Source organism: Sus scrofa, chromosome 12, assembly GCF_054392235.1.
Source record: "Sus scrofa isolate SSC_HxYL_T2T_F1_AM1 chromosome 12, Sscrofa_HxYL_maternal_Yorkshire_Landrace_v2.0, whole genome shotgun sequence".
Classification (NCBI taxonomy): domain Eukaryota; kingdom Metazoa; phylum Chordata; class Mammalia; order Artiodactyla; family Suidae; genus Sus; species Sus scrofa.
In genome coordinates, this window is record NC_139394.1 from 64140069 (window position 1) to 64162202 (window position 22134).

General features: G+C 44.6%; 1 protein-coding gene across 6 annotated transcripts in view; it reads right to left on the reverse strand.

The window, feature by feature from the left end:
- Window positions 1-22134, reverse strand: part of TEKT3 (tektin 3) — an 82750-nt gene that overhangs the window by 23174 nt on the left and 37442 nt on the right. For 2 of the 6 annotated variants that reach the window (XM_084986256.1, XM_021067893.2), the window contains exons 1-3: window positions 16712-16804; window positions 5307-5912; window positions 656-739 (exon numbers count right to left, since the gene is read on the reverse strand). In XM_084986256.1, the coding sequence (XP_084842382.1) occupies window positions 656-739; window positions 5307-5885 (663 nt within the window). In that variant the 5' untranslated portion in view covers window positions 5886-5912; window positions 16712-16804. Of the gene's footprint in view, window positions 1-655; window positions 740-5306; window positions 5913-9784; window positions 9898-10005; window positions 10278-16711; window positions 16805-22134 lie in introns of those variants that run through there. The other 4 variants (XM_084986255.1, XM_084986254.1, XM_084986257.1 and 1 more) reach the window with 3 other exon arrangements.

The following is a 22134-nucleotide window of genomic DNA, read 5'->3' on the forward strand; positions in this document are numbered from 1 at the left end:
CACAAAATAAAATAAAAATGCTCTTAAACATTGTCTTTCAAAAAAAAATACTACCTTTCCACACCTGTATTTCAGAATAAACATCATTCAAAGGGGCCTGCTGTCTAACACAGGAAACGCCACCCAGTGTTCTGTGATAACCTCTGTGGGGACAGGTATGTCTATATGTGTGGCTGAATCACTTTGCTGTGCAGCTGAAGTTAACACAACATTGTAAATCAGCTACACTTAATAAAATTAAAGAGAATAAACGTCCTTGAGCATTTATTCAACAAAAAGGACCTACTCAAAATCATAGATACAGAACAATTCTAATCTTCAGGATACATCTGTGTGTCTTTAAGTTGAGTGGTGTCTATCTAAATATGATTTTCCAAAAGACTGAAATATTCTGAAATTGATAGTCATTTCTGTCTGACTGGACTTTCTTTATACTTTATACTTGACTGCATTTTTCCAGTTCTCTCCATAAAGATCATATTCCTTCTACAACCCCAAAAATGTATCTTTTCTAAATGCTATAAACTTCTGATCGCAACTCCTTCAGTGTCTTAAGGAGTTTTTTAAACATCACTTTTTGGTCTCTATACCTTAAACATTAAACATATGTTTGCAGCTAAGTTTCTTGTTATTGAAGGATCTGCCCCATATTTACCGTCAGCAGCTCTGTTTCCACTTCATCGTGAACTAGATCGATGCCCATTCTCTTCTCTCGATGGAATAGACATTCTCGGGCTACCTGCATATGACACAAACAGTGGAAAACATAGATACGTATGGACCAGCACCTGTGACCACCTGGTCCTAAAACAAGTCCATAGATGCTCTCAGTTCCAACTGTTCAAGCCACTTTGTTGGAAAGCAAACACAAAACTCAACGCGACAGCTCCATGAACCTCTGCCACTGGTGAAAAGGGACAGAGTGAGATCTTCCTAGTTTGGAAAAAATTCCCAGTTTGGAAAGTTGACAAAAACGAAGCAGACGGCGTCTACTTCATCCCCAGAGATAAGCACCCGAGAAACTTATGTGCCATTAATTGCTTCCAGAGAAACAGCTCAATAACCTAAAACAAAGCCTTCAAGACATTATTTCCATATCTTTTCCACTGAGAAGAGTGAGGAAAAAAACAAGTGATTATCTTTAAAGATACAAAATATCTGTGTAGCCAAAAAATAATCATCATCGTCCAAGCGATTATGCTGAAGAACCATTTCTGGAATTCCTAATCCACTAAAGAGAAGTAGAAGACGATTTGGAAGTACAAAAGACCCAGCATAGCCAAAGACATCCTGAAAAAGAAAAATGGAGCTGGAAGAATCAGGCTCCCGGACTTCAGACTATACTACAAAGCAACAGTCGTCAAAGCTGCATGGTACTGGCACAAAGACAGACATATAGATCAGTGGAACAGGATAGAAAGCCCAGAATTAAACCCATGCACTTACAGCCAACTAATCTATGACAAAGGAAGCAAGACTATACAATGGAGAAAGGACAGCTTGTTCAATAAGTGGTGCTGGGAAAACCGGACAGCCACATGGAAAAGAATGAAATTAGAATACTCCCTAACACGATACACAAAAATCAACTCCAAATGGATTAAAGACCTAGACATAAGACCAGACACTATCAAACTCCTAGAGGAAAACATAGGCCAAACACTCTCTCACATAAACGACAGCAACATCTTCTCAGATCCACCTATCAGAGTATTGACAATAAAAAGGAAAATAAACAAATGGGACCTACTCAAACTTCAAAGTTTCTGCACAGCAAAGGAAACCCTAAACAACACAAAAAGACAACCCACAGAATGAGAGAAAATCTTTGCAAATGAATCGACTGACAAGGGATTAATCTCCAAAATTTATAAACAATTTCTGCAGCTCCATACCAAAAAAACAAACAACCCCATCAAAAAATGGGCAGAAGACCTAAACAGACAGTTCTCCAAAAAAGACATACAGATGGCCGAGAAACACATGAAAAGATGTTCAGCGTCACTCATTATTAGAGAAATGCAAATCAAAATCATGAGGTACCACCCTTACACCAGCCAGAATGGTCATCATCCAAAAGTCTACAAACAATAAGTGCTGGAGAGGGTGTGGAAAAAAAGGAACCCTCGTACACTGTTGGTGGGATTGTAAATTGGTGCAACCACTGTGGAAAGCAGGATGGAGATGCCTCAGGAAACTAAACATAGAACTACCATTTGACCCAGCAATCCCACTCCTGGGCATCTATCCAGAGAAAACCACGACTCGCAAAGACACATGTACTCCAATGGTCATTGCAGCACTATTTACAATAGCCAAGACATGGAAACAACCTAAATGTCCATCGACAGAGGAGTGGATCAAGAAGAAGTGGTACATACACACAATGGAATATTACTCAGCCATCAAAAAGAACAAAATACCAGCATTTTTAGCAACATGGATGGACCTAGAAACTATCATGCTAAGTGAAGTCAGCCATACAATGAGACACCAACATCAAATGCTTTCACTGACATGTGGAATCTGAAAAAAGGACAGACAGAACTTCTTTGCAGAACAGATGCTGACTCACAGACATTGAAAAACTTATGGTCGCCGGAGGAGACAGTTTGGGGGTGGGGGTGGGGGGATCTGCTTGGGCTGTGGGATGGAAATCCTGTGAAACTGGATTGTGATGATCATTATACAACTACAGATGTGATAAATTCATTTGAGTAATTTAAAAAAAGAAAAAAAAAAAAAAGAGAGAGAAGTAGAAGACGATGCAGCCACACTCCTGCCACTGTTTGTTTATTTTTAGCAAAACGGAAGTGACCAGGTCCCTCCACTTTCATCATATGCTTTTCAGGACTGACTTGAAACAGCAGCCCAAAATAGTCTCTGAGGCAAAGTACGTTCATGACGCCGGTGGAAAACAGCTTAGGTAGCCGACCACTAAATTATGTCTGAAAGAACATCATGTAAATGTTCAAATACTTTCTTCCAAGAGTATTTTGTAACATGGTGACTAGAATGTTTAGTTTTTAAAAAGCATAAAATACAATCGTGTGGACACAGTCCTCTGGAGATAAGGTCACTGAGTGACTCTCTAAGTTACATTTCCTAAGGTCTGGAGATAAGGTCTCTGAGTGACTCTCTAAGTTACATTTCCTAAAAGATGGACAAGTGGGTTGAAGGGGACTCTGAGTAGTTTCGTGTGTTTCACGAAACTGCTTTCCGGGAAGTTTCTAGTCATTCATCGTCCGCTAGCCACACAGCAATGGTCCGCCGTCCACACTTTCACCAACCCTGCACGGTTCTCCAGAAAGTTTCTAGTCATTCATCGTCCGCTAGCCACACAGCAATGGTCCGCCGTCCACACTTTCACCAACCCTGCACGGTATCAGCTCTCATTTTTGCAGACTTGATAAGCTGGGATGGCTACTTCATTGATTCGGTCTGCATGGTTATTGCTGAGTTGTAATATTTGTTTTCTTATATGCAGTTGATCATCGGTATCACATCCTCTTTGGAGATGTGGTTGTTCAGGTGACTAAGCCTCTACTTGGACGTGGCCCCTTCTGACACTGTGTGACTGTATATGTTTAGACACGCAAGACGTCTGGGCAAAAGGCAGAAAAGAAAAATGCAAATCACGCCCATCTCATTGAAAGCGGTCACGGCTGGAGTTCCCGTCATGGCGCAGTGGAAACAGATCTGACTAGGAACCACGAGGTTGCAGGTTCGATTCCGGGCCTTGCTAGTGGGTTAAGGATCTGGCATTGCTGTGAGCTGTGGTGTAGGTTGCAGACACAGTTCTGATCTGGCGTGGCTGTGGCTGTGGTGTAGGCCGGCAGCTGTCACTCTGATTAGACCCCTAGCCCGGGAATCTCCATATGCCGTGGGTGTGGCCCTCAAAAGACAAAATGCAAAAAAGAAAAGAAAAAAAAGAAAGCGGTCACCGCTGAAAGGAGTGTTACTTCGTCTCCTCTGGAAATGGAGTAAGAGTTAAGTGGCTGTCATCTCAGGATGCTTTAAAGTAAGTGGCGATGGGGTGGGATGTAGAACAGACCGGGAAGCCTCAAAATGACCCAGAGCTCCGAGAAAGCAGGGAAGGGCTTCTGATCCCCCAAAAAGGATGCATGATGAGGTCATTTAAAAGGGGGTCATTAACAGCCTACGGAGCTTTCTCCGGATTTCTGTGGTTGTGGGTATTCATGTGCCCTTGTGTTCAGTGGGGAAGGAGCACAATAAGAAGTGACGGTGTGGGGGGGGGTCTCAGCAAACCCCTCCACCCACCAGACTCCAAGGTCCCTGATTCTCCAACCTCTTCTAGGACAGATGTCAAAATCAAACCTACTCAACGAGACTGTTCCCTGGACAGTGAGGAAAATGGTGTCAGCCTTGCCCATCCCTGTCCACACAGCTTCTAAAATAACGTCTGCCCTTCGCCCACCGTCCAACTCAGAACATCCTCTTTCCATGGCAGTGGAAAGGAGGGTTAGAGGGCCCATCCCACACACAGGGGGTCAGAGGTAATTTGATCCCACTCAGAAGTCTGGCCAGCAGCCAGCAACTAGCTGAACGGGCTGCCTGCAAGACCACAACTGGCTTAAACCTCTGCCTCATTCCTCTATTTAATCAAACTCATTCCATCTCCTAAGAAGGTCTGTTTGATCATCTCACTGTGCTCCCAAGTGGAATCAGAACATGCAGAGAAGGCACTTCATGGCCCAGACGAAAAGAACAGCTTATTTTTTTCCTCTCAAACAATGTTTACGTGAATCCAGGGGCAGCAATGACCAAGCAGCCGCCTTACAAAACGGGAAGATGGCATTTCCCACCATAAAACGTGGCGTGTCCTAAGAACGCCTCCTCGGCTTTACATTCAGAATTCTTTCTCCTTAAATGGTTGTTCTGTATTGTTGTAAACATGGCAATGGCTTCATCACCACTGAGACAGATGGGGCGTGAAATGTACTTCAACAGATACATAACCTCAGAAATTCAACTCCCAGGTTTTCCTAAAAATGCAGTGTCCAGGAGTTCCCACTGTGGCTCACTGGGTGAAGAACCCGACTAGTGTCCATGACGATGCGGGTCTGATCCCTGGCCTCGTTCAGTGGGTTAGGGATCCGGCGTTGCCCTGAGCTGTGGTGTAGGTCGCAGAGGCGGCTCGAATGTGGGATTGTTGTGGCTGTGGTGTAGGCTGGCAGCTACAGCTCTGATTTCACCCCAAGCCTGGGAATTTTGATATGCTGAGGGTGCAGCCCTAGAGAGAAAAAATAAAATGCAGTGTACTTCCACTAGGGCCTTATACTTACCTGAAGAGGGGCTTCCGTCTCCATCAGAGCCCTCTCCAGTTTCTTCTTGACATCAGTTAGTTCATTTGTCTCTCCAATCATTGCATCCAACTCATGCGTGATTTCAGATTTCCAAAATCCTATGTCATTGACCCGTTCTCCCAGATTCTGGGTGGAGTCGGCCTGGGTTTTCCTGGTTTGCTGGTACTTGTCTTGGATCAAGCGAGATGTGTCTACTCTCAGCCTTTCTGAGTTGTGTCGGGAAGTGTTGGACTCGAGATAGTTGGTTAAGTTGGACCTGTACCAGTCGTCAGGTGTGTACCTGGTGAAGAGGGTGGTTCTGTTGGAGACGAAGGGGAGCATGGCGCTCTGGGACACGCTCTGGGCTCTCGTGCAGTACGGGTCTAGCGCTGGCCAGTTGGAGGCCGCCTTGTAGTAGGTGCTTGGTCTCCAAGGCAGGCTCAGGCTGTGGGTCAGGTTGTAGTGGGGGAAGCGGTCCCTATAGCTGGAGGCCATGGTACTAATGGCTGGTAGAAGACTGGTTGGTGTCGGTCTGGGGTGGGCATAAGTCGCTGTTAAAGTCGAACCTAGAAGCTCCATGATGCTCAGACACTGTGTAAATCTCTCCTGTTTAAAAGGGGAGGAAAAGGGTAAAAACAGTCCTATAAGTTAACCTTTGGTGGTGAAGACTTACAATTAAAAGGCCACATTTGACTCAATAGTAGAAGCAGTGCGGTCTAACACGTGAGAGATTTGCTTTCATTTGATAAACCACCTTTACTAGTGAGAACACGTTCCTTTTTTTTTCATCTCTGTGTCTCTATATTGTACTAAAAATCACATTTTTGGGAGTTCCCGTCATGGCGCAGTGGTTAACGAATCCGACTAGGAACCATGAGGTTGCAGGTTCGGTCCCTGCCCTTGCTCAGTGGGTTAAGGATCCGGCGTTGCCGTGAGCTGTGGTGTAGGTCGCAGACGCGGCTCGGATCCCGAGTTGCTGTGGCTCTGGAGTAGACCGACAGCTACAGCTCCGATTCAACACCTAGCCTGGGAACCTCCATATGCCACAGGAGCGGCCCGAGAAATAGCAACAACAACAACAAAAAGAAAAAAAAAAAAAGACAAAAAAAAAAAAAATCACATTTTTGGAGTGTCCGTCGTGGCTCAGAGGTTAGCAAACCCAACTAGCATCTATGAGGTTACGGGTTTGAGCCCTGGCCTTGCTCAGTGGGTTAGGGATCCTGTGTTGCCATGCACTGTGGTGTAGTTCGAAGATGCGGCTCAGATCCTGCCTTGCCGTGGCTGTGGTGCAGGCCAGCGGCTTTAGTTCCGATTGGACCCCTAGCCTGGAAACCTCCACATGCCGAGGTTGCGCCCCTAAAAGACAAAAAGACAAAAAAAAAAATCATATTTTTTAGATTGGCCACTTGAATTTTTGAAATACTTTTAAAATTATGAGAAATGATATTGCCTTGTAACAAACTCAGATTAAGAGCCTGAACTATGGTTTTTTTTAACAGATGGGGATTGAGATTTGGGGTCTTGCCATTCACCAGCTGTGAGGCATTGTGCAAATTACTAACCTCTCTGTGTTTCATCTCTAAATTGGGAATGAGAAGAATAATGACTACTTTGGATTGCTATGAGCAGTGTTAGCAGCAAGGGGCTGCCTGGCAGTATCCCCACCACCACTCCCCCCACCCCAGGTCTTCTTAAAACACACAATCTGATTAACAACGGTGTGGTAGGTAGGTTCGCAAATATAATTTCCTTTACAATACCTGGATCCCATTTTCCTGGCAACGTGGCACCTCTGAGAAACTTCAATACAGAAAAGATACAGCAGCCACAGGGCCATGAGGGTAAAGACAGTGCTAGAGTACTTGGAATGCTCAGCCCAACCTGGGCACCTAGTCAATGCTCAATAAATGTTAGCTTTAAAATTAGCACAGAGGAATTTATAACATAAAAGGTAAATAACCATTCTCCACCCCACAAGTAAACGCCCCAAAAATAGACTCTATAAATATGTCATTAATAGTTGTATCTTTCCAGATTTTTCCTTGTCATATACCAAAATATAGCTATATATAGATATATATATATATTTTTTGTCTTTTTGGGTCTACAACAGCGGCATATGGAGCTTCCCAGGCTAGAGGTCCAACAGGAGCTGTAGCTGCCAGCCTACACCACAGCCACAGCCACGCCAGACCCGAGCTGAGACCGCAACCTATACCACAGTTGGCGGCAAGATCCTTCACCCACTGAGCGAGGCCAGGGATTGAACCCGCAACCTCATGGTTCCTAATAGGATTTGCTTCCACTGCGCCACGACGGGAACTCCCAAAATATATATTATTTTTAAACCTATAGACATACGCAGAGAGTTTATTTTTTAATTTTTTATTATTAAAGTAGAGTCGATTTACCATGTTGTGTCAATTTCTGCTGTACCGCACAGAGCTTTTTAATACAAAAATGGGATTATCTTACTCATTCCATGCGTCATTCCAGAACACACATTTTTTTAAAAGATATGTGTGTCGTTTGGACCTCTCCTTCCATTAACACATGCAGACCCACTTCATCCTTTTTCACCAGTATTCTGGTGTCTGGAACTCTGGGTCCCTGTTAGTCCGGAAGGCTAAGGATGCCACAGACTATGACACACTTTTCAGGATCTAAGCGACATTCTGTTGGGGGTTAATGTCTACGGTCTATGGACCTATTTACTGGAAAAGAAAAATAATATCAGATCCAATTCTGTAGACCGCTCAGAAACAAACAAAACACAAATAAACAAAAACACATTCAATGATTTTTTAAATAGCCGTCTTGAGGCCGCTGGCACCCAAACCACAAAATAATCTATTTGTAGCATTGTGGCCCAAATCAAAATCCACTCAGACCATATGTGATGAAAGCGCTGCCCACTGCCCCTGGTGGTTTCCGGCATGGCCCTGGGTCCCTGGCTTCTTCCTCATTCTTCCCTCCCTCGGCCCCCAAACACCTCATACCAGCCAAGCACAGAGCAGGACAGTGACAACAAAAGCCTCAAGAACCCTTGCCATTCGGCACCCCCGTTTGAAACTTAAACACTGCTTTTTGAGGAGTTCCCGTCATGGCTCAGTGGTCAACGAATCTGACTAGGAACCATGAGGTTGCGGGTTCATCCCTCGCTCAGTGGGTGAAGGATCTGGTGTTGCCATGAGCTGTGGTGTAGGGTGCAGATGCAGCTCGGATCCCATGTTGCTGTGGCTCTGGTGTGGGCCGGAGGCTACAGCTCCGATTGGACCCTCGCCTGGGAACTTCCATATGCCTCAAGCACGGCCCTGGAAAAGACAAAACAAAACAAGACAACACACACACACACAAAAAAAAACACTGTTTTTTGAAAAAAGCAAATCCAAAGTAACTTGAAACCTCAGGGTCCCCATGGCTACTTGTAATTTCAACTCCTTCCCCAAATCCCATCTAGAAATAATCCAGGCAGTTTTCGTTGGCCCGGAAAGTTCCAGTGGGGTTGGACCACTCTTGCTTGGCTCGTCTTAATTCCTAACAATGGAATCTAAAAGCTACTGTCACACTTGGTCCCTCAACCACAGAATTCCAGGTGTAGAATTCCCACATGTATTTCGTTGACACCTGTTATGTCAAAATCTCGAGGCTCCTCAACCCATGTTTGTCAAACACTGAACCACGAATCATCCGCTCCAAGGAGTGACGTGTGAAATGCGGAAGTTCATAAGCCGGAGGAGACGCAGGCACTGACAACATCGATGTGGGTTACAAAAGCATCCCGTGACACTTTTATTTTACTTTATTTTATTTTGCTTTTTAGGGCCGCACCCAAGGCATATGGAGGTGCCCAGGCTAGGGTTTGAATCGGAGCTGCAGCGGCCACCTGCACCACAGCCATAGCAACGCAGGATCCGAGCCGCATCTGCCACCTACACCACAGCTCATGGCAACGCCGGATCCTTCGCCCACTGAGCGAGGCCGGGGATGGAACCTGCGTCCTTATGGATGCTAGTCCAATTCATTAACCACTGAGCCACGACGGGAACTCCAAGTGATGTTTTTAAATTGAGGATAGAATATAATTTAGAAGGTAGATGCTGCAGCATAAGGTCTGTGTTTAAAGCTCCCAGATCCTCACATATGGCCGAAGGTTTCCCATGACAAACAGTATCGCATAACCGCAAGGAAGCTCGTCGCCCAGGTGGCCATCTTGTACGCCATTCAGGAGGACCACATAAAAGACAACAGCACGGCCATATCTTTTTTTTTTTTTTTTCTGGTCATTATGGGTCAAGAAAATTGAGAATGTCGTGGCCTAGGAAATACTTCACTCTAAATGGACTTCTGCCTCCACAGGCTGGAGCAACAACAACTAGACCTCACCTCGTACATCTGAAAAAGCTAAACGAAAAATATGAAACTGTTTTCAGGCAACAGAGGACGCTGACCCCTGAAAGAAGAGAAACAAGGTGAGCCGTCTGCCATTTCTAGACTTGGGGGGAAAGCGATGAAAACCAGACAGAGCCCAGCAGCATCTGTGGGTTGAGGAGGAGGTCGGAATCCAGGAGGCTGAGGCGGGAGCAGCGTTCTGGAGTAAAGGGAGTCATACAGAGAAAGCTCCGTTACCTACGCAGGGACCCACCTGCGTCTTTGCTGAGTAACAGGCTACGGGTACATCGAGGGACTCCCCGCAAACCTTGGCAAAGAACGACTTTGGCAGTGTTGCTAGCAGAACACTTTCTAGAGCTGAGAGGACAGAGGGGCATTTTGACCCCAAACCTGTCAGAGTGGAGAGTGATCTCCCAGAGCATTCAGCTGAGACCCCAGGGAGGGCACACGTTAGAGGGGTGCTGACCCGTCTCTGGAAAGAAGGCACACGGACTCTAGCAAACTTGAAGGCAGGCCCCCAGAGAGCTCAGACTGGTCCACAGGGAGTGAAAGTGCCTGACGACATCAAGACACTCGAATCTATGACATCACAATGTCCAGCATCCAATCAAAAACCTGCAGATATGGAGTTCCCCTGTGGCACAGCGGGTTAAGGATTTAGGGATTCAGCGTGGTCACTGCAGTGGCTTGGGTTGCTGCTGTGGGGTGGGTTCTATCCCCTGCCCAGGAATGTCCACCTGCTGTGGGCATGGCCCCCAAACAAAAACAAAATAAAATATGTTCTGCTGAATACAATATACCCAGGATATTATCATTTCAAGGTATAAACAATATAACAATTATTATGAAAATATTTTACTTTTTTGTACTAAATTTCCAAATCCAGCATCTATTTTACACTTATGGCACATCTCAGTTTGGACCACAATTTGGGTAGCTGTGGGGCACAGGCTGGATCCCTGTCCCACAAACGTCCACGTGCCAGAGGTGCACCCCCCGCAAGAAAACTTCCACATGTGCCAAAAAGCAGAAAAATGTGACCCACAATTAGGAGAGAAATCAAACCCGTCAATAGAAATGGGCATACAGATGGCAGAGACGTGATGTGTAAGCATTTAAAGGAAAAGAAGAGACACGGAAAATTTAAAAAAACAAACAAACAAAAAAAGGAACGTTAGGGACTAAACACACAATCCATAGTAACCATATATACTTACTTCCACAATTTCACTAGATCGGCTCAATCTCAGATTAGACACTGGAGAAGCAAAGACTGGCGAGCTCAAATCTAACCAAAGCACAGACTTTTTAAATTAACTGGAAAACAATGGAAAGAGCCTCAGTAACCTAAGGGACGATATCAGACGGTCTAACATCATGCACTTGGAGAGTCGGGTGGAGAGGCGACGGAGGCAAACTATCTGAGGAAATAAACTATCTGTAGGGAGTTCCCGTCGTGGTGCAGTGGAAACAAATCCAACTTGTATCCATGAGGACACAAGTTCGAACCCTGGCCTTGCCCAGGGGGTTGAGGATCTGGTGTTGCAGTGAGCTGTGGTGTAGGCTGCAGACATAGCTCGGATCCCACGTTGCTGTGGCTGTGGTGTAGGCCGGTGGCTACAGCTCTGATTCGACCCCTAGCCTGGGAACCTCCATATGCCGCAGGTGTGGCCCTAAAAAGACAAAAAGAAAGAAAGAGAGAGAGAGAGAGAAAGGAAGGAAGGAAGGAGGGAAGGAAGAGAAGTAATGGCTGCATGCCGTATACTCTCCAAATTTGATGAAAACTACAAACCCCTAAGAAGCTCCACCCACTCCCAGAGGATAAACACACCCCCGCCCCCTCCACCGCTACCATCTCATATCGTAATTAAACTGCTGAAAGTCCACAGTAATGATCAAACACTTAAAATCAGAGGAAAAAAAAAAAGCACATTAGGTAGGAAGGAGCAAAGGTAAGGACTAACAAAGAATGCTTATCAGAAACCATGCAAACCCGAAGACAGTGAAACATCGCCAAGGGGCTGGAAGAAAGTGCAACCTAGAATTCTGTTTCCACCTTTGGAGATGAAGGTGAAATAAAAGTTTAAAAAAAAAGTAAGAGCAAAAGGCGAGAGAATTCGGCAGCAGCAGCAGTGCACGAAAGGAGTTGTCGAAGCAAATTCTTCGGGTGGCGAAAGGAAATGATACCAGATGGAAACTTGGATCTACACAAAGAAATGAAGTGTAAGAAATGGTAAGCATGCCTGCTCATAGGGGAAAAAAATCTTTTCTCACTTTTAAATTTCTTTCAAAGACGGTTGTTTAAAATAAAAATAATAAAAGCGGATGGCAATGTTTATAATAAAAATAAGAGTAAATTATACGGTAATAACAGCACAAATGACGGAAGCGCCAAAATGGAAAAGCGTTACTGCAGAAGTCTTACGACAAAAATGGAATAATGTTATTTAAACACATCCTGCCATAAGTCAAAAATGCATACTGTGAACTTTAGAGCAGCAGTTCTCAAAATGTGATCCAGGAAACCATGGGCTTGCCTAACACTTTCTCTGGGGTGAAAAGGGCAAGACTATTTTTATGGTAAATACCCAGATGCCTTTTTCTCGCTCTCTCACAAAGTCACAGCAGAGTTTTCAGAGGTGACCTGTGTTATCACCCGACTGAATGCAGAAGCAGCTATGAGAACCCAGCTAGGGAGAGAAATCTTAAAACTTAACCGAAAAATGTAAAACATTTGTTTCAGAAAACGGTTTACTAATGAAAAGTGTTTTCTATGTCACCATATAGTAAGTTGTTACGGTCATTTTTAAGAATTCACATTTTTAGGAGTTCCCATCATGGCTCAGTGGTCATGTACCCGACTAGGACCCATGAGGACTCGGGTTCAGTGCTTGGCCTCACTCAGAGGGTTAAGGATCCGGCATTGCCATGAGCTGTGGTGTAGGTCACAGATGTGGCATTGCATGGCTGTGGTATAGACCAACAGTTGCAGCTCCAATTCAACCCCTAGCCTGGGAACTTCCATATGCCATGGGTGTGGTCCTAAAAAGACAAAAAAAAAAAAAGTTCATATTTTTAATTTCTCGCTTTTAATCTCTAACACGATAACTATCCATAGATGTAATCCACAAGAACCAAAGCTCTACAGAGTATTTTCTCCTACCATTTCAGAATTAAATTAGAAGTCAATCAGAGAAAAGCATTTGCAAAATCCTCAAATAGTGGGAAACCAAAAGACACACTTCTAAGTATCCTAATGGTCAATGAAGACATCACACAGGTCATTATTGAATGTTTTGACCTGAATGAGATTGAAACACATCACAAAATTATGCAATGCACCTAAAAGAGTGTTTAAAGTGAGGTTTGTTTATAGTTTTAAATGCTTCTATTAGAAAATAAGAATGAGCTAAAGTCAGTGAGCAGCACTTTCATCTTAACGGCTAAGGGGGAAAAAAAACCAAGGTTAGCCCAAAGTAGAAGGAAGGAAATAATAAAAATTCAGTGGAGCAGAAAACGAACAACTATTTTAAAAGCAATGACATGTTAACAATAAAATTGATACACCTCTTGCTTGACAGATCAAGATATAAAAAGAGAAGCAAATACTGGCTAGCAGAAATGAAAGCGTGACTATTACTAAAGACCCTACAAAACATTAGAAAATTCATAAGGCAATAACACTAACAACCCTAAGCCAAGGAATTCAATAACAGAGAGGAAATGGACAAAATTCTTTAAAGATACAATCGGAACTGACCAGCAAAGACACAGATAACCTGAATAGCCATGCAGCAATTAGAGAAATTGGATCTATAGTTTGAAATCTTTCTTCAAAGAAAACTTTAGGCCCAGAGTTCACGGATAAATTCAAATTTTTAAGGAAGAAATAATGTCAGTTTTTAAAAGCCTATTGCTTACTTGGGTGCTGTGCCTTTTACAATGTTTAAATTATTCTCTAAATTCTAAGAGGCCATGAGCAGCACATACTAAGATCATTAACCGATGCTATAAATACCTCATATTTACAAGTAAACTAAACAAATTCTTTGGGGAAATGACTGAAAATAGCTATGGAAAAATTTACCCCCTAAACCATGCAATTGTGTTTTTTCATTATACTTTTAGTCACGACCAAAAAGCATTTTAAGGAATGAGACCTGCTACAAAGTCAAAGTATTTGACTGGGTTCACTGAATGTGGCGTCAATAGTTATTTACATCCTGGAAAATGCTATAATAGTCTTCCATAAATATTAACATGCTAAAAATGCGATTAATCACACACAGATTGCAAGTACCAGAAAGCTCCATTTAAAACCCAAAAGGTGGCCTCAAGTGGAGAACTATATTTTATTAGCACATTTAGGCAAGACTTCAAGATCATAAATATTTTAAGGTATAAAAACCTCCAGATCACAGTCTGCAGAAGGCATGACAAGGACAGAAAGTTTCCATGACTTGTTTCACACCTTCCCTCAGATCAGGGGCCAGCACAGGCTTGAAAGGCTGTCACATACAACCCCTGTTCCTTCGACTGTATATATTTAATTCCTCAGTTTCAAACGAAACAAAAATAAAACACTGCCCCCAACACATGGATAAGGAACAGAATTAGAAGAAAGTAGGTCCAATTTCAATGTTCAAGTAATTTCTCTCCATGCATATATTAAATGAATGCAGGAACAGCTGAATAATCTTTCTCCTAAAAAAAAAAGTTTGATAAAGAACTGTCTTCCTTGATGGCAGAATTGTATATTACTACACATTGGAGAGCCATGGGGCCATTAGATACTAAACTTGAAAAAGCACATTCCCTGCGACTCAGCAATTCAACTTTTTGATCTATCCCCGGAGAAACTCAAGTACATACACAGGTAGCATATACAAGAATATGTTTCTGGAGTTCCCGTCGTGGCACAGTGGTTAACGAATCCGACTGGGGGGTTCGGTCCCTGCCCTTGCTCAGTGGGTTAACGATCCGGCGTTGCTGTGAGCTGTGGTGTAGGTTGCAGACGCGGCTCGGATCCCGCGTTGCTGTGGCTCTGGCGTAGGCCGGTGGCTACAGCTCCGATTCAACCCCTAGCCTGGGAACCTCCATATGCCGAGGGAGTGGCCCAAGAAATAGCAAAAAGACCAAAAAAAAAAAAAAAAAAAAAAAAAAAGAATATGTTTCTAACAATTTTTTTTTTTTTTTTTTTTGCTTTTTTTAGTGCCGCCCCAGCAGCATATGGAGGTTCCCAGGCTAGGGGTTGAATTGGAGATGCAGCCTCTGGCCCACACCACAGCCACAACAATGCCAGATCCCAGCTGCATGTGTGACCTCCACCACAGCTCACGCCGGATCCTTAACCCACTGAGTAAGGCCAGGGATTGAACCTGTGTCCTCATGGAGCTAGTTAGATTCATTTCCCCTGAGCTACAATGGGAACTCCTCCAATAATTTTTAAAAGGGAAAAGCCTAAACGTCCATCAACAGGAGTATGCATGCTTAATTTGTGGTAAATTCATGCAAGAACTATCACACAACAGTTAAACGACTTAGAGCATTAGAATGATGCCTAAGTAATAAACGTATAAAAATAAGCAGAGTGTAAGTAAACACTACATGCTGGTAGGCAGGGAAAGAGAAAGGGCCGTGCAATTTCCAAGGGATACATGTGAGTTTGTCTGTTTTTTTAAAAAGAAGGTATGGGTACATGCCGGCTTGAACACTTTATTTTACGAAATATTTAGAATTCATCATACTAAGTGAAGTTAGTGAAAGACAAACATCGTATGATATCATTTATATGTGGAATCTAAAAAAAGAATATGAATGAACTTATTTGCAGGACAGAAACAGACTCACAGACTTTGAAAAACTTATGGTTATCAAAGGAGACAGGTGTGAAGCAGGGGACAGATGGACTGGGATTTGCGACTGGCATATGCACCCTGAGGTATGTGGAATGATTGGCCAATGGGGACCTGCTGTATGGCACGGAGAACTCTACCCTGTATTCTGTGATAATCTATTTAGGAAAAGAATCTGAAAAATGGATTGTGTACACGTATAACTGAATCACTTTGTTGTACAGCAGAAAGTATCACAACATTATAAATCAACTATACTTCAACAAAACTTTTTAAAAAAATAAATAGAAAAAGTTAAGAAAGGGAATGTATACATACATATGACTGGGGCCCTTTGCTGTACAGCAGAAATTGGCACAACATTCTAAATCAACTATACTTTAACAAAAATATATAGGATAAAAATATATAGGATAGTATAGTATGAGGTTTTATCACATACCTCAAAACATTCTGCTCATTAGTCAAACTATTTGCTTGCTTTTTTCACTGTAACCCAAACAAGTAATTTTACCCATTTCTACAATGTTTATTTATCTACAACACACCATAAGCATCCAGGGAGAAAACATACAGGGACTTGGTGTAAATTATCAAAATACAAGTGGAAGCTTCATGGCCACAGCTAAACAGAAAAGGCCATGGGCAGTGAGAGAACAACTGCCATGATCTGAATTTCAGCAACTCTTTGAAAAACGGACAGGTGACCAGTTGTCCAGCCCACCCCTTGGCCTCATTTTGAAGGGGCCACCCTGGCTAAGGAAGCTGGGATAAAGGAACAGGGTTGGGACATACAAGCACCACAGTGACAAAAAGCACAGCACTGAGAGCAGGTGAGGATACTGTACATTTAGCAGAGGGTCTGGGGTTCTGACGCCCCCTTTTTGGCTCCGCCTTTAGGAATAACTTCTCAATTCTTGAAAAGCATCAGAAATGTACATTAGGAAGGCATGGGGGACTGGGCAAAGAGTGCCTATGGGTTTGTCTGGTTTTTATTTGCAGGGGTGGGAGCAGAGAAGTGAAGATGGAGGCGGTAGGAATTCCAGGGTTTCCACTACCTCACCCCGAATTCTGAGGCCAGACGCTGGAGTCCGAATTGGGGCAGGGACGCTGTAGGGGTCGTCCCAGCTGCAGGCAGGAGCCCATGGGACCACTCACCTGTCAGCGGCGCCGGGCGAGGGGCCGGGAAGCGGGCGGTGGGCGGGAGGGGTCGCAGCCACACCACCTGCAGCCGGAGGAGGCTCGGACACCGGCCCCGCCTCGCCCTCTTGTGACGTCAGCGCCCGCGGGCCACTCAACGGCCGCGCCTGCTGGCTCGCCGGGAGCCGATTGGCCGGTGGAAGGAGAGGCGGGCGGGCGCGGGAGGGAAGAGGGAAACCCTGCGGGCGGTTGCCATGGACGCTCTCGCGCCTAGTAACCACAACTCCCCAGGAGACCTGCACGTGGAAGGGGCCAAGGGGTGAAGGATCCTCGACTCCGTAGAGGCACCTGATTCCCGAGCTCTCCCAGCGTGGTGGCCCATTCTAAGTGCGGGATGCCGACAAGCCCCATTTCCACTTGTCTTCTGTCTGTCTGAGTTTCTCCATTGATGGGACTATCCAGGGGTCTTCTCGACCACCCTCACCCTGAGGAAATGATTCGGGCCTTCTGGAAAGAGTAGCCCTTACTGTTTCGACAGGTGCTGGGCCACGTGTCTTCCATACATCACTGGACTCCCGCCTGTGTCCAACAGGTCAGGTGCCACGTCCAGTTGTTAGCACCTGTGTGTTACCGCCTGGGGCTCAGTGTTCCAGCCTGCTTTCATGCACTCTATGCAGGAGAGCCTGTTGCCGCCACCTTCCACTGTGACGTTTCTGGACCGTGAGCTCCTTAGACTGGACAAATGTCTCATCCATCCAAACTTTGTCCTGTAATGTTGACCACAGTCTGCTTTTTTGCAGCAGGGAACTCAACATTCAAGGCAGAACATGGAAGCCCCTTTGTCCCTCTGCGTCCATATTCCCAGCTGTGATACAAGCACAGGCGAGACCTCTCTCCTTCATTCATTCAGCTGTTATTCAGTAAGTGTCTGCTACCATGTGCCAGGCACCGGGGAGAAGAGGACAAATAATACACAGCCCCTGCCATAGCGGAGCCATGCATCTAGAAAGGGAAAGATGGGTGAGTCCCTGAGTGAGGACAGTGGCTCCGTGTGCTGTGCTGGGCACCGTCCAGGGCAGAGCGAGGGCATCATGGAACCGTTGCTACAGGAAAACTGAAAATTGAGTGAGAAAAGGCATTTCAGGTGGCTGCAGAAGCAAAGGCACAGAGACAGAGGTGGCTGGGATGAGCAGCTGGCCCTTCCCATCTCCGCCCTGGACCTACCCCTTTGTTCCTCTCCCTGAGACATGGCCAGTGCCGTTCTTTTAGTGAAGACACAAACAAACCAGTTATTTCCATGTGGCTTGGAGAATGGCAGCAATTAGCTAGACATGGTTCATGGGTGTACCATTTGTTCTCCAGAGTCGCACAGACATAACTGATTTATCTGTGTCTTCAGTAGAAGATTCTAACTCAGTTGTGATTTGATGACAGTTGCCCTTTGGTGGATTCTGTCTAGGCATTGGGGGGGCAGGGGTGGGGAGGGTGTGCGAAAAGGTGGCTGGTGGAAAAATAAAAAAGGAGAAAAAGAGAGGAAGAGAGGTGAGAAAGGCATCCGGAGGTGTGAGTGTGCTGGGGGGAGGGGGAATGTCCAGAAAAAGACACAGACAATATTGCATTTAGAGCCAACTCTCACTAACCTGCCTGTCCCTACTAAATTCTTTCAGTTCCACGATTCCATTTTTATGGCTATTTATACAGGGAAAATGGGAATACTTGCATTGTGAAGGTGGGAGAGGTGACAAAAACTTTGTGGCCTCAGTTTTAGGATAACGAAAGTCCTTGAAATGTATTCTTTATCGTTGTTCTTGGAAATTACTCAGAAACAAGTTTGGGACATTTTATTCCAATTTGTGCCATCAGTGTCAATGGCACGCTTTTCCTTGTGTGCTGGGTTGAGAATCAGTCATTTTGGCAACAGTAAATGAATCTGTCTATAACTGGGTTGGGGATGGAAATGGACAGAAGGGAACGCTAATATTTACAGAAAAGTGCTTCATGGAGGATTTACTGGCAGCATAATCGAGCGTGTGATACATTCATTGAGAATTTTATCATTTACAACAGTGGGGTAGCATTGGCTCTCACTGTTATGTTTTGCTTCTGTTACTAGGTTACTCGTAGGGGTGTGGCTCCGCATCAGCTTTTTTCACTGTATGACTTTTTCATGGCATGAAATTGCGGGACACGCCTTGTTGGCAGTATTTCCAGAGAGTCAAGGTACACAGACTCCATCAAGTTCAGACGTCCAAGCCTAGCTCCCTTGTTTATTAGCAAGTGAGGGGCTGTGCCCAAGAGACCAAACGACTTGCTCAGGGTCACATTACTGTGCGTGGCCTCCTGATCGAGTGGAAAATGATGGCCTCTCACAGGGCTCTCTTTCTGTATGCTTCCATCAGAGCCATTATCTCCTTGTCACATGTTGTCACACAGTGCCTCCCCCATTAGACTCTGTCCCTGGGAGGGCAGGGACGATATTTTTCCAGCCTTAGTCACAAAACCATTTTGGAAGCACTTTCTCTGTGCCAGCTTCATCCACATCATTTATGACCCTCATGATAACCCCAGAAGGTTGATGATATGAGTCCCCTTTTATAGGGACTTGCAGGTTAAGTCACTTGACCAAGTCACATGAGCCAGGAGATTATAGGGTTAGGGTCCAACCCAAGTCTCTTTGACCCCAAAGCCCATGGTCTTTCCCCTACACCAAATAGCTATATTCCTTCTTGTATAGTCTCCTTTTCATTCCCAGCACCAACCATGGAGCTTGGCCTATGGTGTAGTCCTAGGGCGTGTTTGTTGAATGAATGAATGAGTGTTTGGAGAAAGAGGAACCAGCTTTCCTCCCTGGCACTTACTGGTGATGTGATATTGGGCGAATCACCCCAGGTCAGCTGTATCTCTCCATAAAATGAAGATACGGATGCTTCGCTGGTCTGAAAGGAAGAGAATTAATCAGATGCTCTGTTGAAATCCTTCCCAGAAAACAGGTAGAGTTTCACATGATTGCCTATGAGTATTCCCAGAAGAGCTAAGAACATTTAGCCCAGCCAAGTGCAATGGCATCTACTTCCATAGGGCTTGGCAACTGGACTGCTGCTCTCTCCCCCTGAAAGAAGTAAACCTCCAGGGAAAAGCGGTCCAGCTTGGAGTTATCTGATGGAGTATCAATCAGCAAACACCCCAGCAGCGGAGATGGCCAGATGATTCATTGCTCTCTGTGACCCAAAGTCTTATATGATCTGGGGCTCCTCTGAAATTTAATCTTAAAGGTCTATTTAGAAGGTCTTGGTATTTATTGGCAGTCCGACATCATCGATTAATCATCCTTGAATCATCAACAAGGATGACTCATTCGAAGGGCTGTAGGGATCTGACCATCTAAAAGAGACAAGGACCCAAGACCTATGGTTTCAAATGGTTAAGCATCATACAACGGTCAATGTTGGATTGTGGGTTATACCTCATGCTATACAGGAAAAAACAGGGCTCCATCGAGGCTAGCTTTAAAAGTCTGACTTTTTAGGAGCTGAGGCTGTTTTGTGACATTCTCGCTAAGATTCTGCAGACTGTATTATTTTTAAGTGGCTGCTAACAAGTGGAGAGAGACTAACAGGTCTGAGTAGGCTGGTTTTTAGCAATGATACACGTTATTTCATCCAGATAAGCCTTCACTAGTTCAGAAAAATTAGCTTCTGAACTCCACGACCATCAGGAGGTTGGTAAACTTTTGTCAAAAGAGAAAGGCCATGTCACATGGAGTCCATTAAAACCTCTGATTTACAGGGCCCGGATCACCCACGCAATCACTGAATGTCTTTCAGCCTTAGGCGTGAAAGGCAATGGATTAGACAGGTGACAGGCAGCCGTTTGCTGGAGCTGGTTTACACTGGCTCCCAGGAGCCCGCTGTCAAATTTGCAGGAATTCTGCAAGCCAATTGTTTAGCAGTCATTATGGAAAATTAAATATATCAATGTGTAATTAAATAAATTAGATGAAACAGTGGTAATACTCAAAGCATCGCTTTCTAATTCTTTGACAACATTTTACTCTTTTTTCATCCTCCTGGGTTTATTTTCATCTGTTGCACCTTTCTGGTGGAAATACTACACAATGAGCGTATCTCTTCCCATTTTCATTCAGCAAGGTCACATTGGTAAATTTGAACTGACTGTGATGGGAGACTTCAAACCATGGAAATCATTAAAAGCTAAAAATCCAGACTTAATTTATTGTTTTCTTGATTGTCCAGACTCAAGAAAGTCCTCGAGAAAATGCCGTCATGCAGATTAAACTTAAAAAGTGTCTTGTGTCTGTAGCTATTACCTTGTGACGAACAAACAGACAAACAAAAAACCGAAGCTCCCTTCTTCCAGTGTTGAAAACAAACATCTGATTCAGCAAAGAAGTTATTCCTATCATTAAGGGAAATTTCAACTTGCATCTTCCCGTGTGTCTTACTCATTAACATAAATGAAAATATCAACCAACATTCACGTTGAAACTCTTCTTGTTCATCAATTGCAAGGCTAGCCAGCGATATAAGAGGGTAGCAAAAAATCAATAAATGTGTTTTGCAAAAATCACTTGGCTCCGTGGAAGTGAAATCCAGAGTACTGTGTGTTTTACTACTATTTATACGTCGTGTGCTTTTATTGGGTATCTGTATGAGATGATGGGTGTTTGCTAAGTCAAGCCACCATGCCGTACACCTTAAACTTACACAGGGCTATGTGTCAATTCTTACCAATAAAACTGGGAGAAAAGTTTTTAAAAATTAAAAAAAAGAAAAGCTGGAAGGAGGTAGACGAGTATGCACGCCTGAGATGGAAGAAGCAGCTAGATCCTTTTTGTCTTGGGTGTTCCCTCCTCCCAAAGGCTATACACAAGGAGAGCAATATAGAAAGAGTGGGGAAACCATGAGCCAGGAAATCACACAGACCAGGACCGTGGCGTCCTGGTCTTGGGGGTGCTTTCTGAGTCTTTGGAAAGCCTGTTCTTTCTAGTGATCAGTGGAAACGGAAGGGTGTTGACTGGGCTTGCTCCAGGTTTAGATGACAAGGGGACTTCTGACCTAGCCCAGCCCACCTGGGCCCAGAAAGAGACAGGAGCGCGGGGCAGATATCTTGGTGCAGAAAGGGGGTAACCGGTCCAGTAGGGTGTGGATGAGAGAGAGACCAAACTACACCCCTCCTGAGTGAAGACGGAAGGCCGGGACTTTACAGACTCCAGCAAACAAAGAGAATCCCAGCAGCTCTCCACGCCCACCCCCTGCTTCTCTGGAATGCTCATAAAAATCCCAAGTGCTCCTCCTAGGCCAATAATTAGCTCACCAGAGTCAAAATACAGGGACTTTGTTGCTCCACTAGAACATTCCCCAGTGAAAAGCGGGACACAGCAGGATGTCCCAGAGAGCGTTGAAAATGCTGACTTCAGGGTC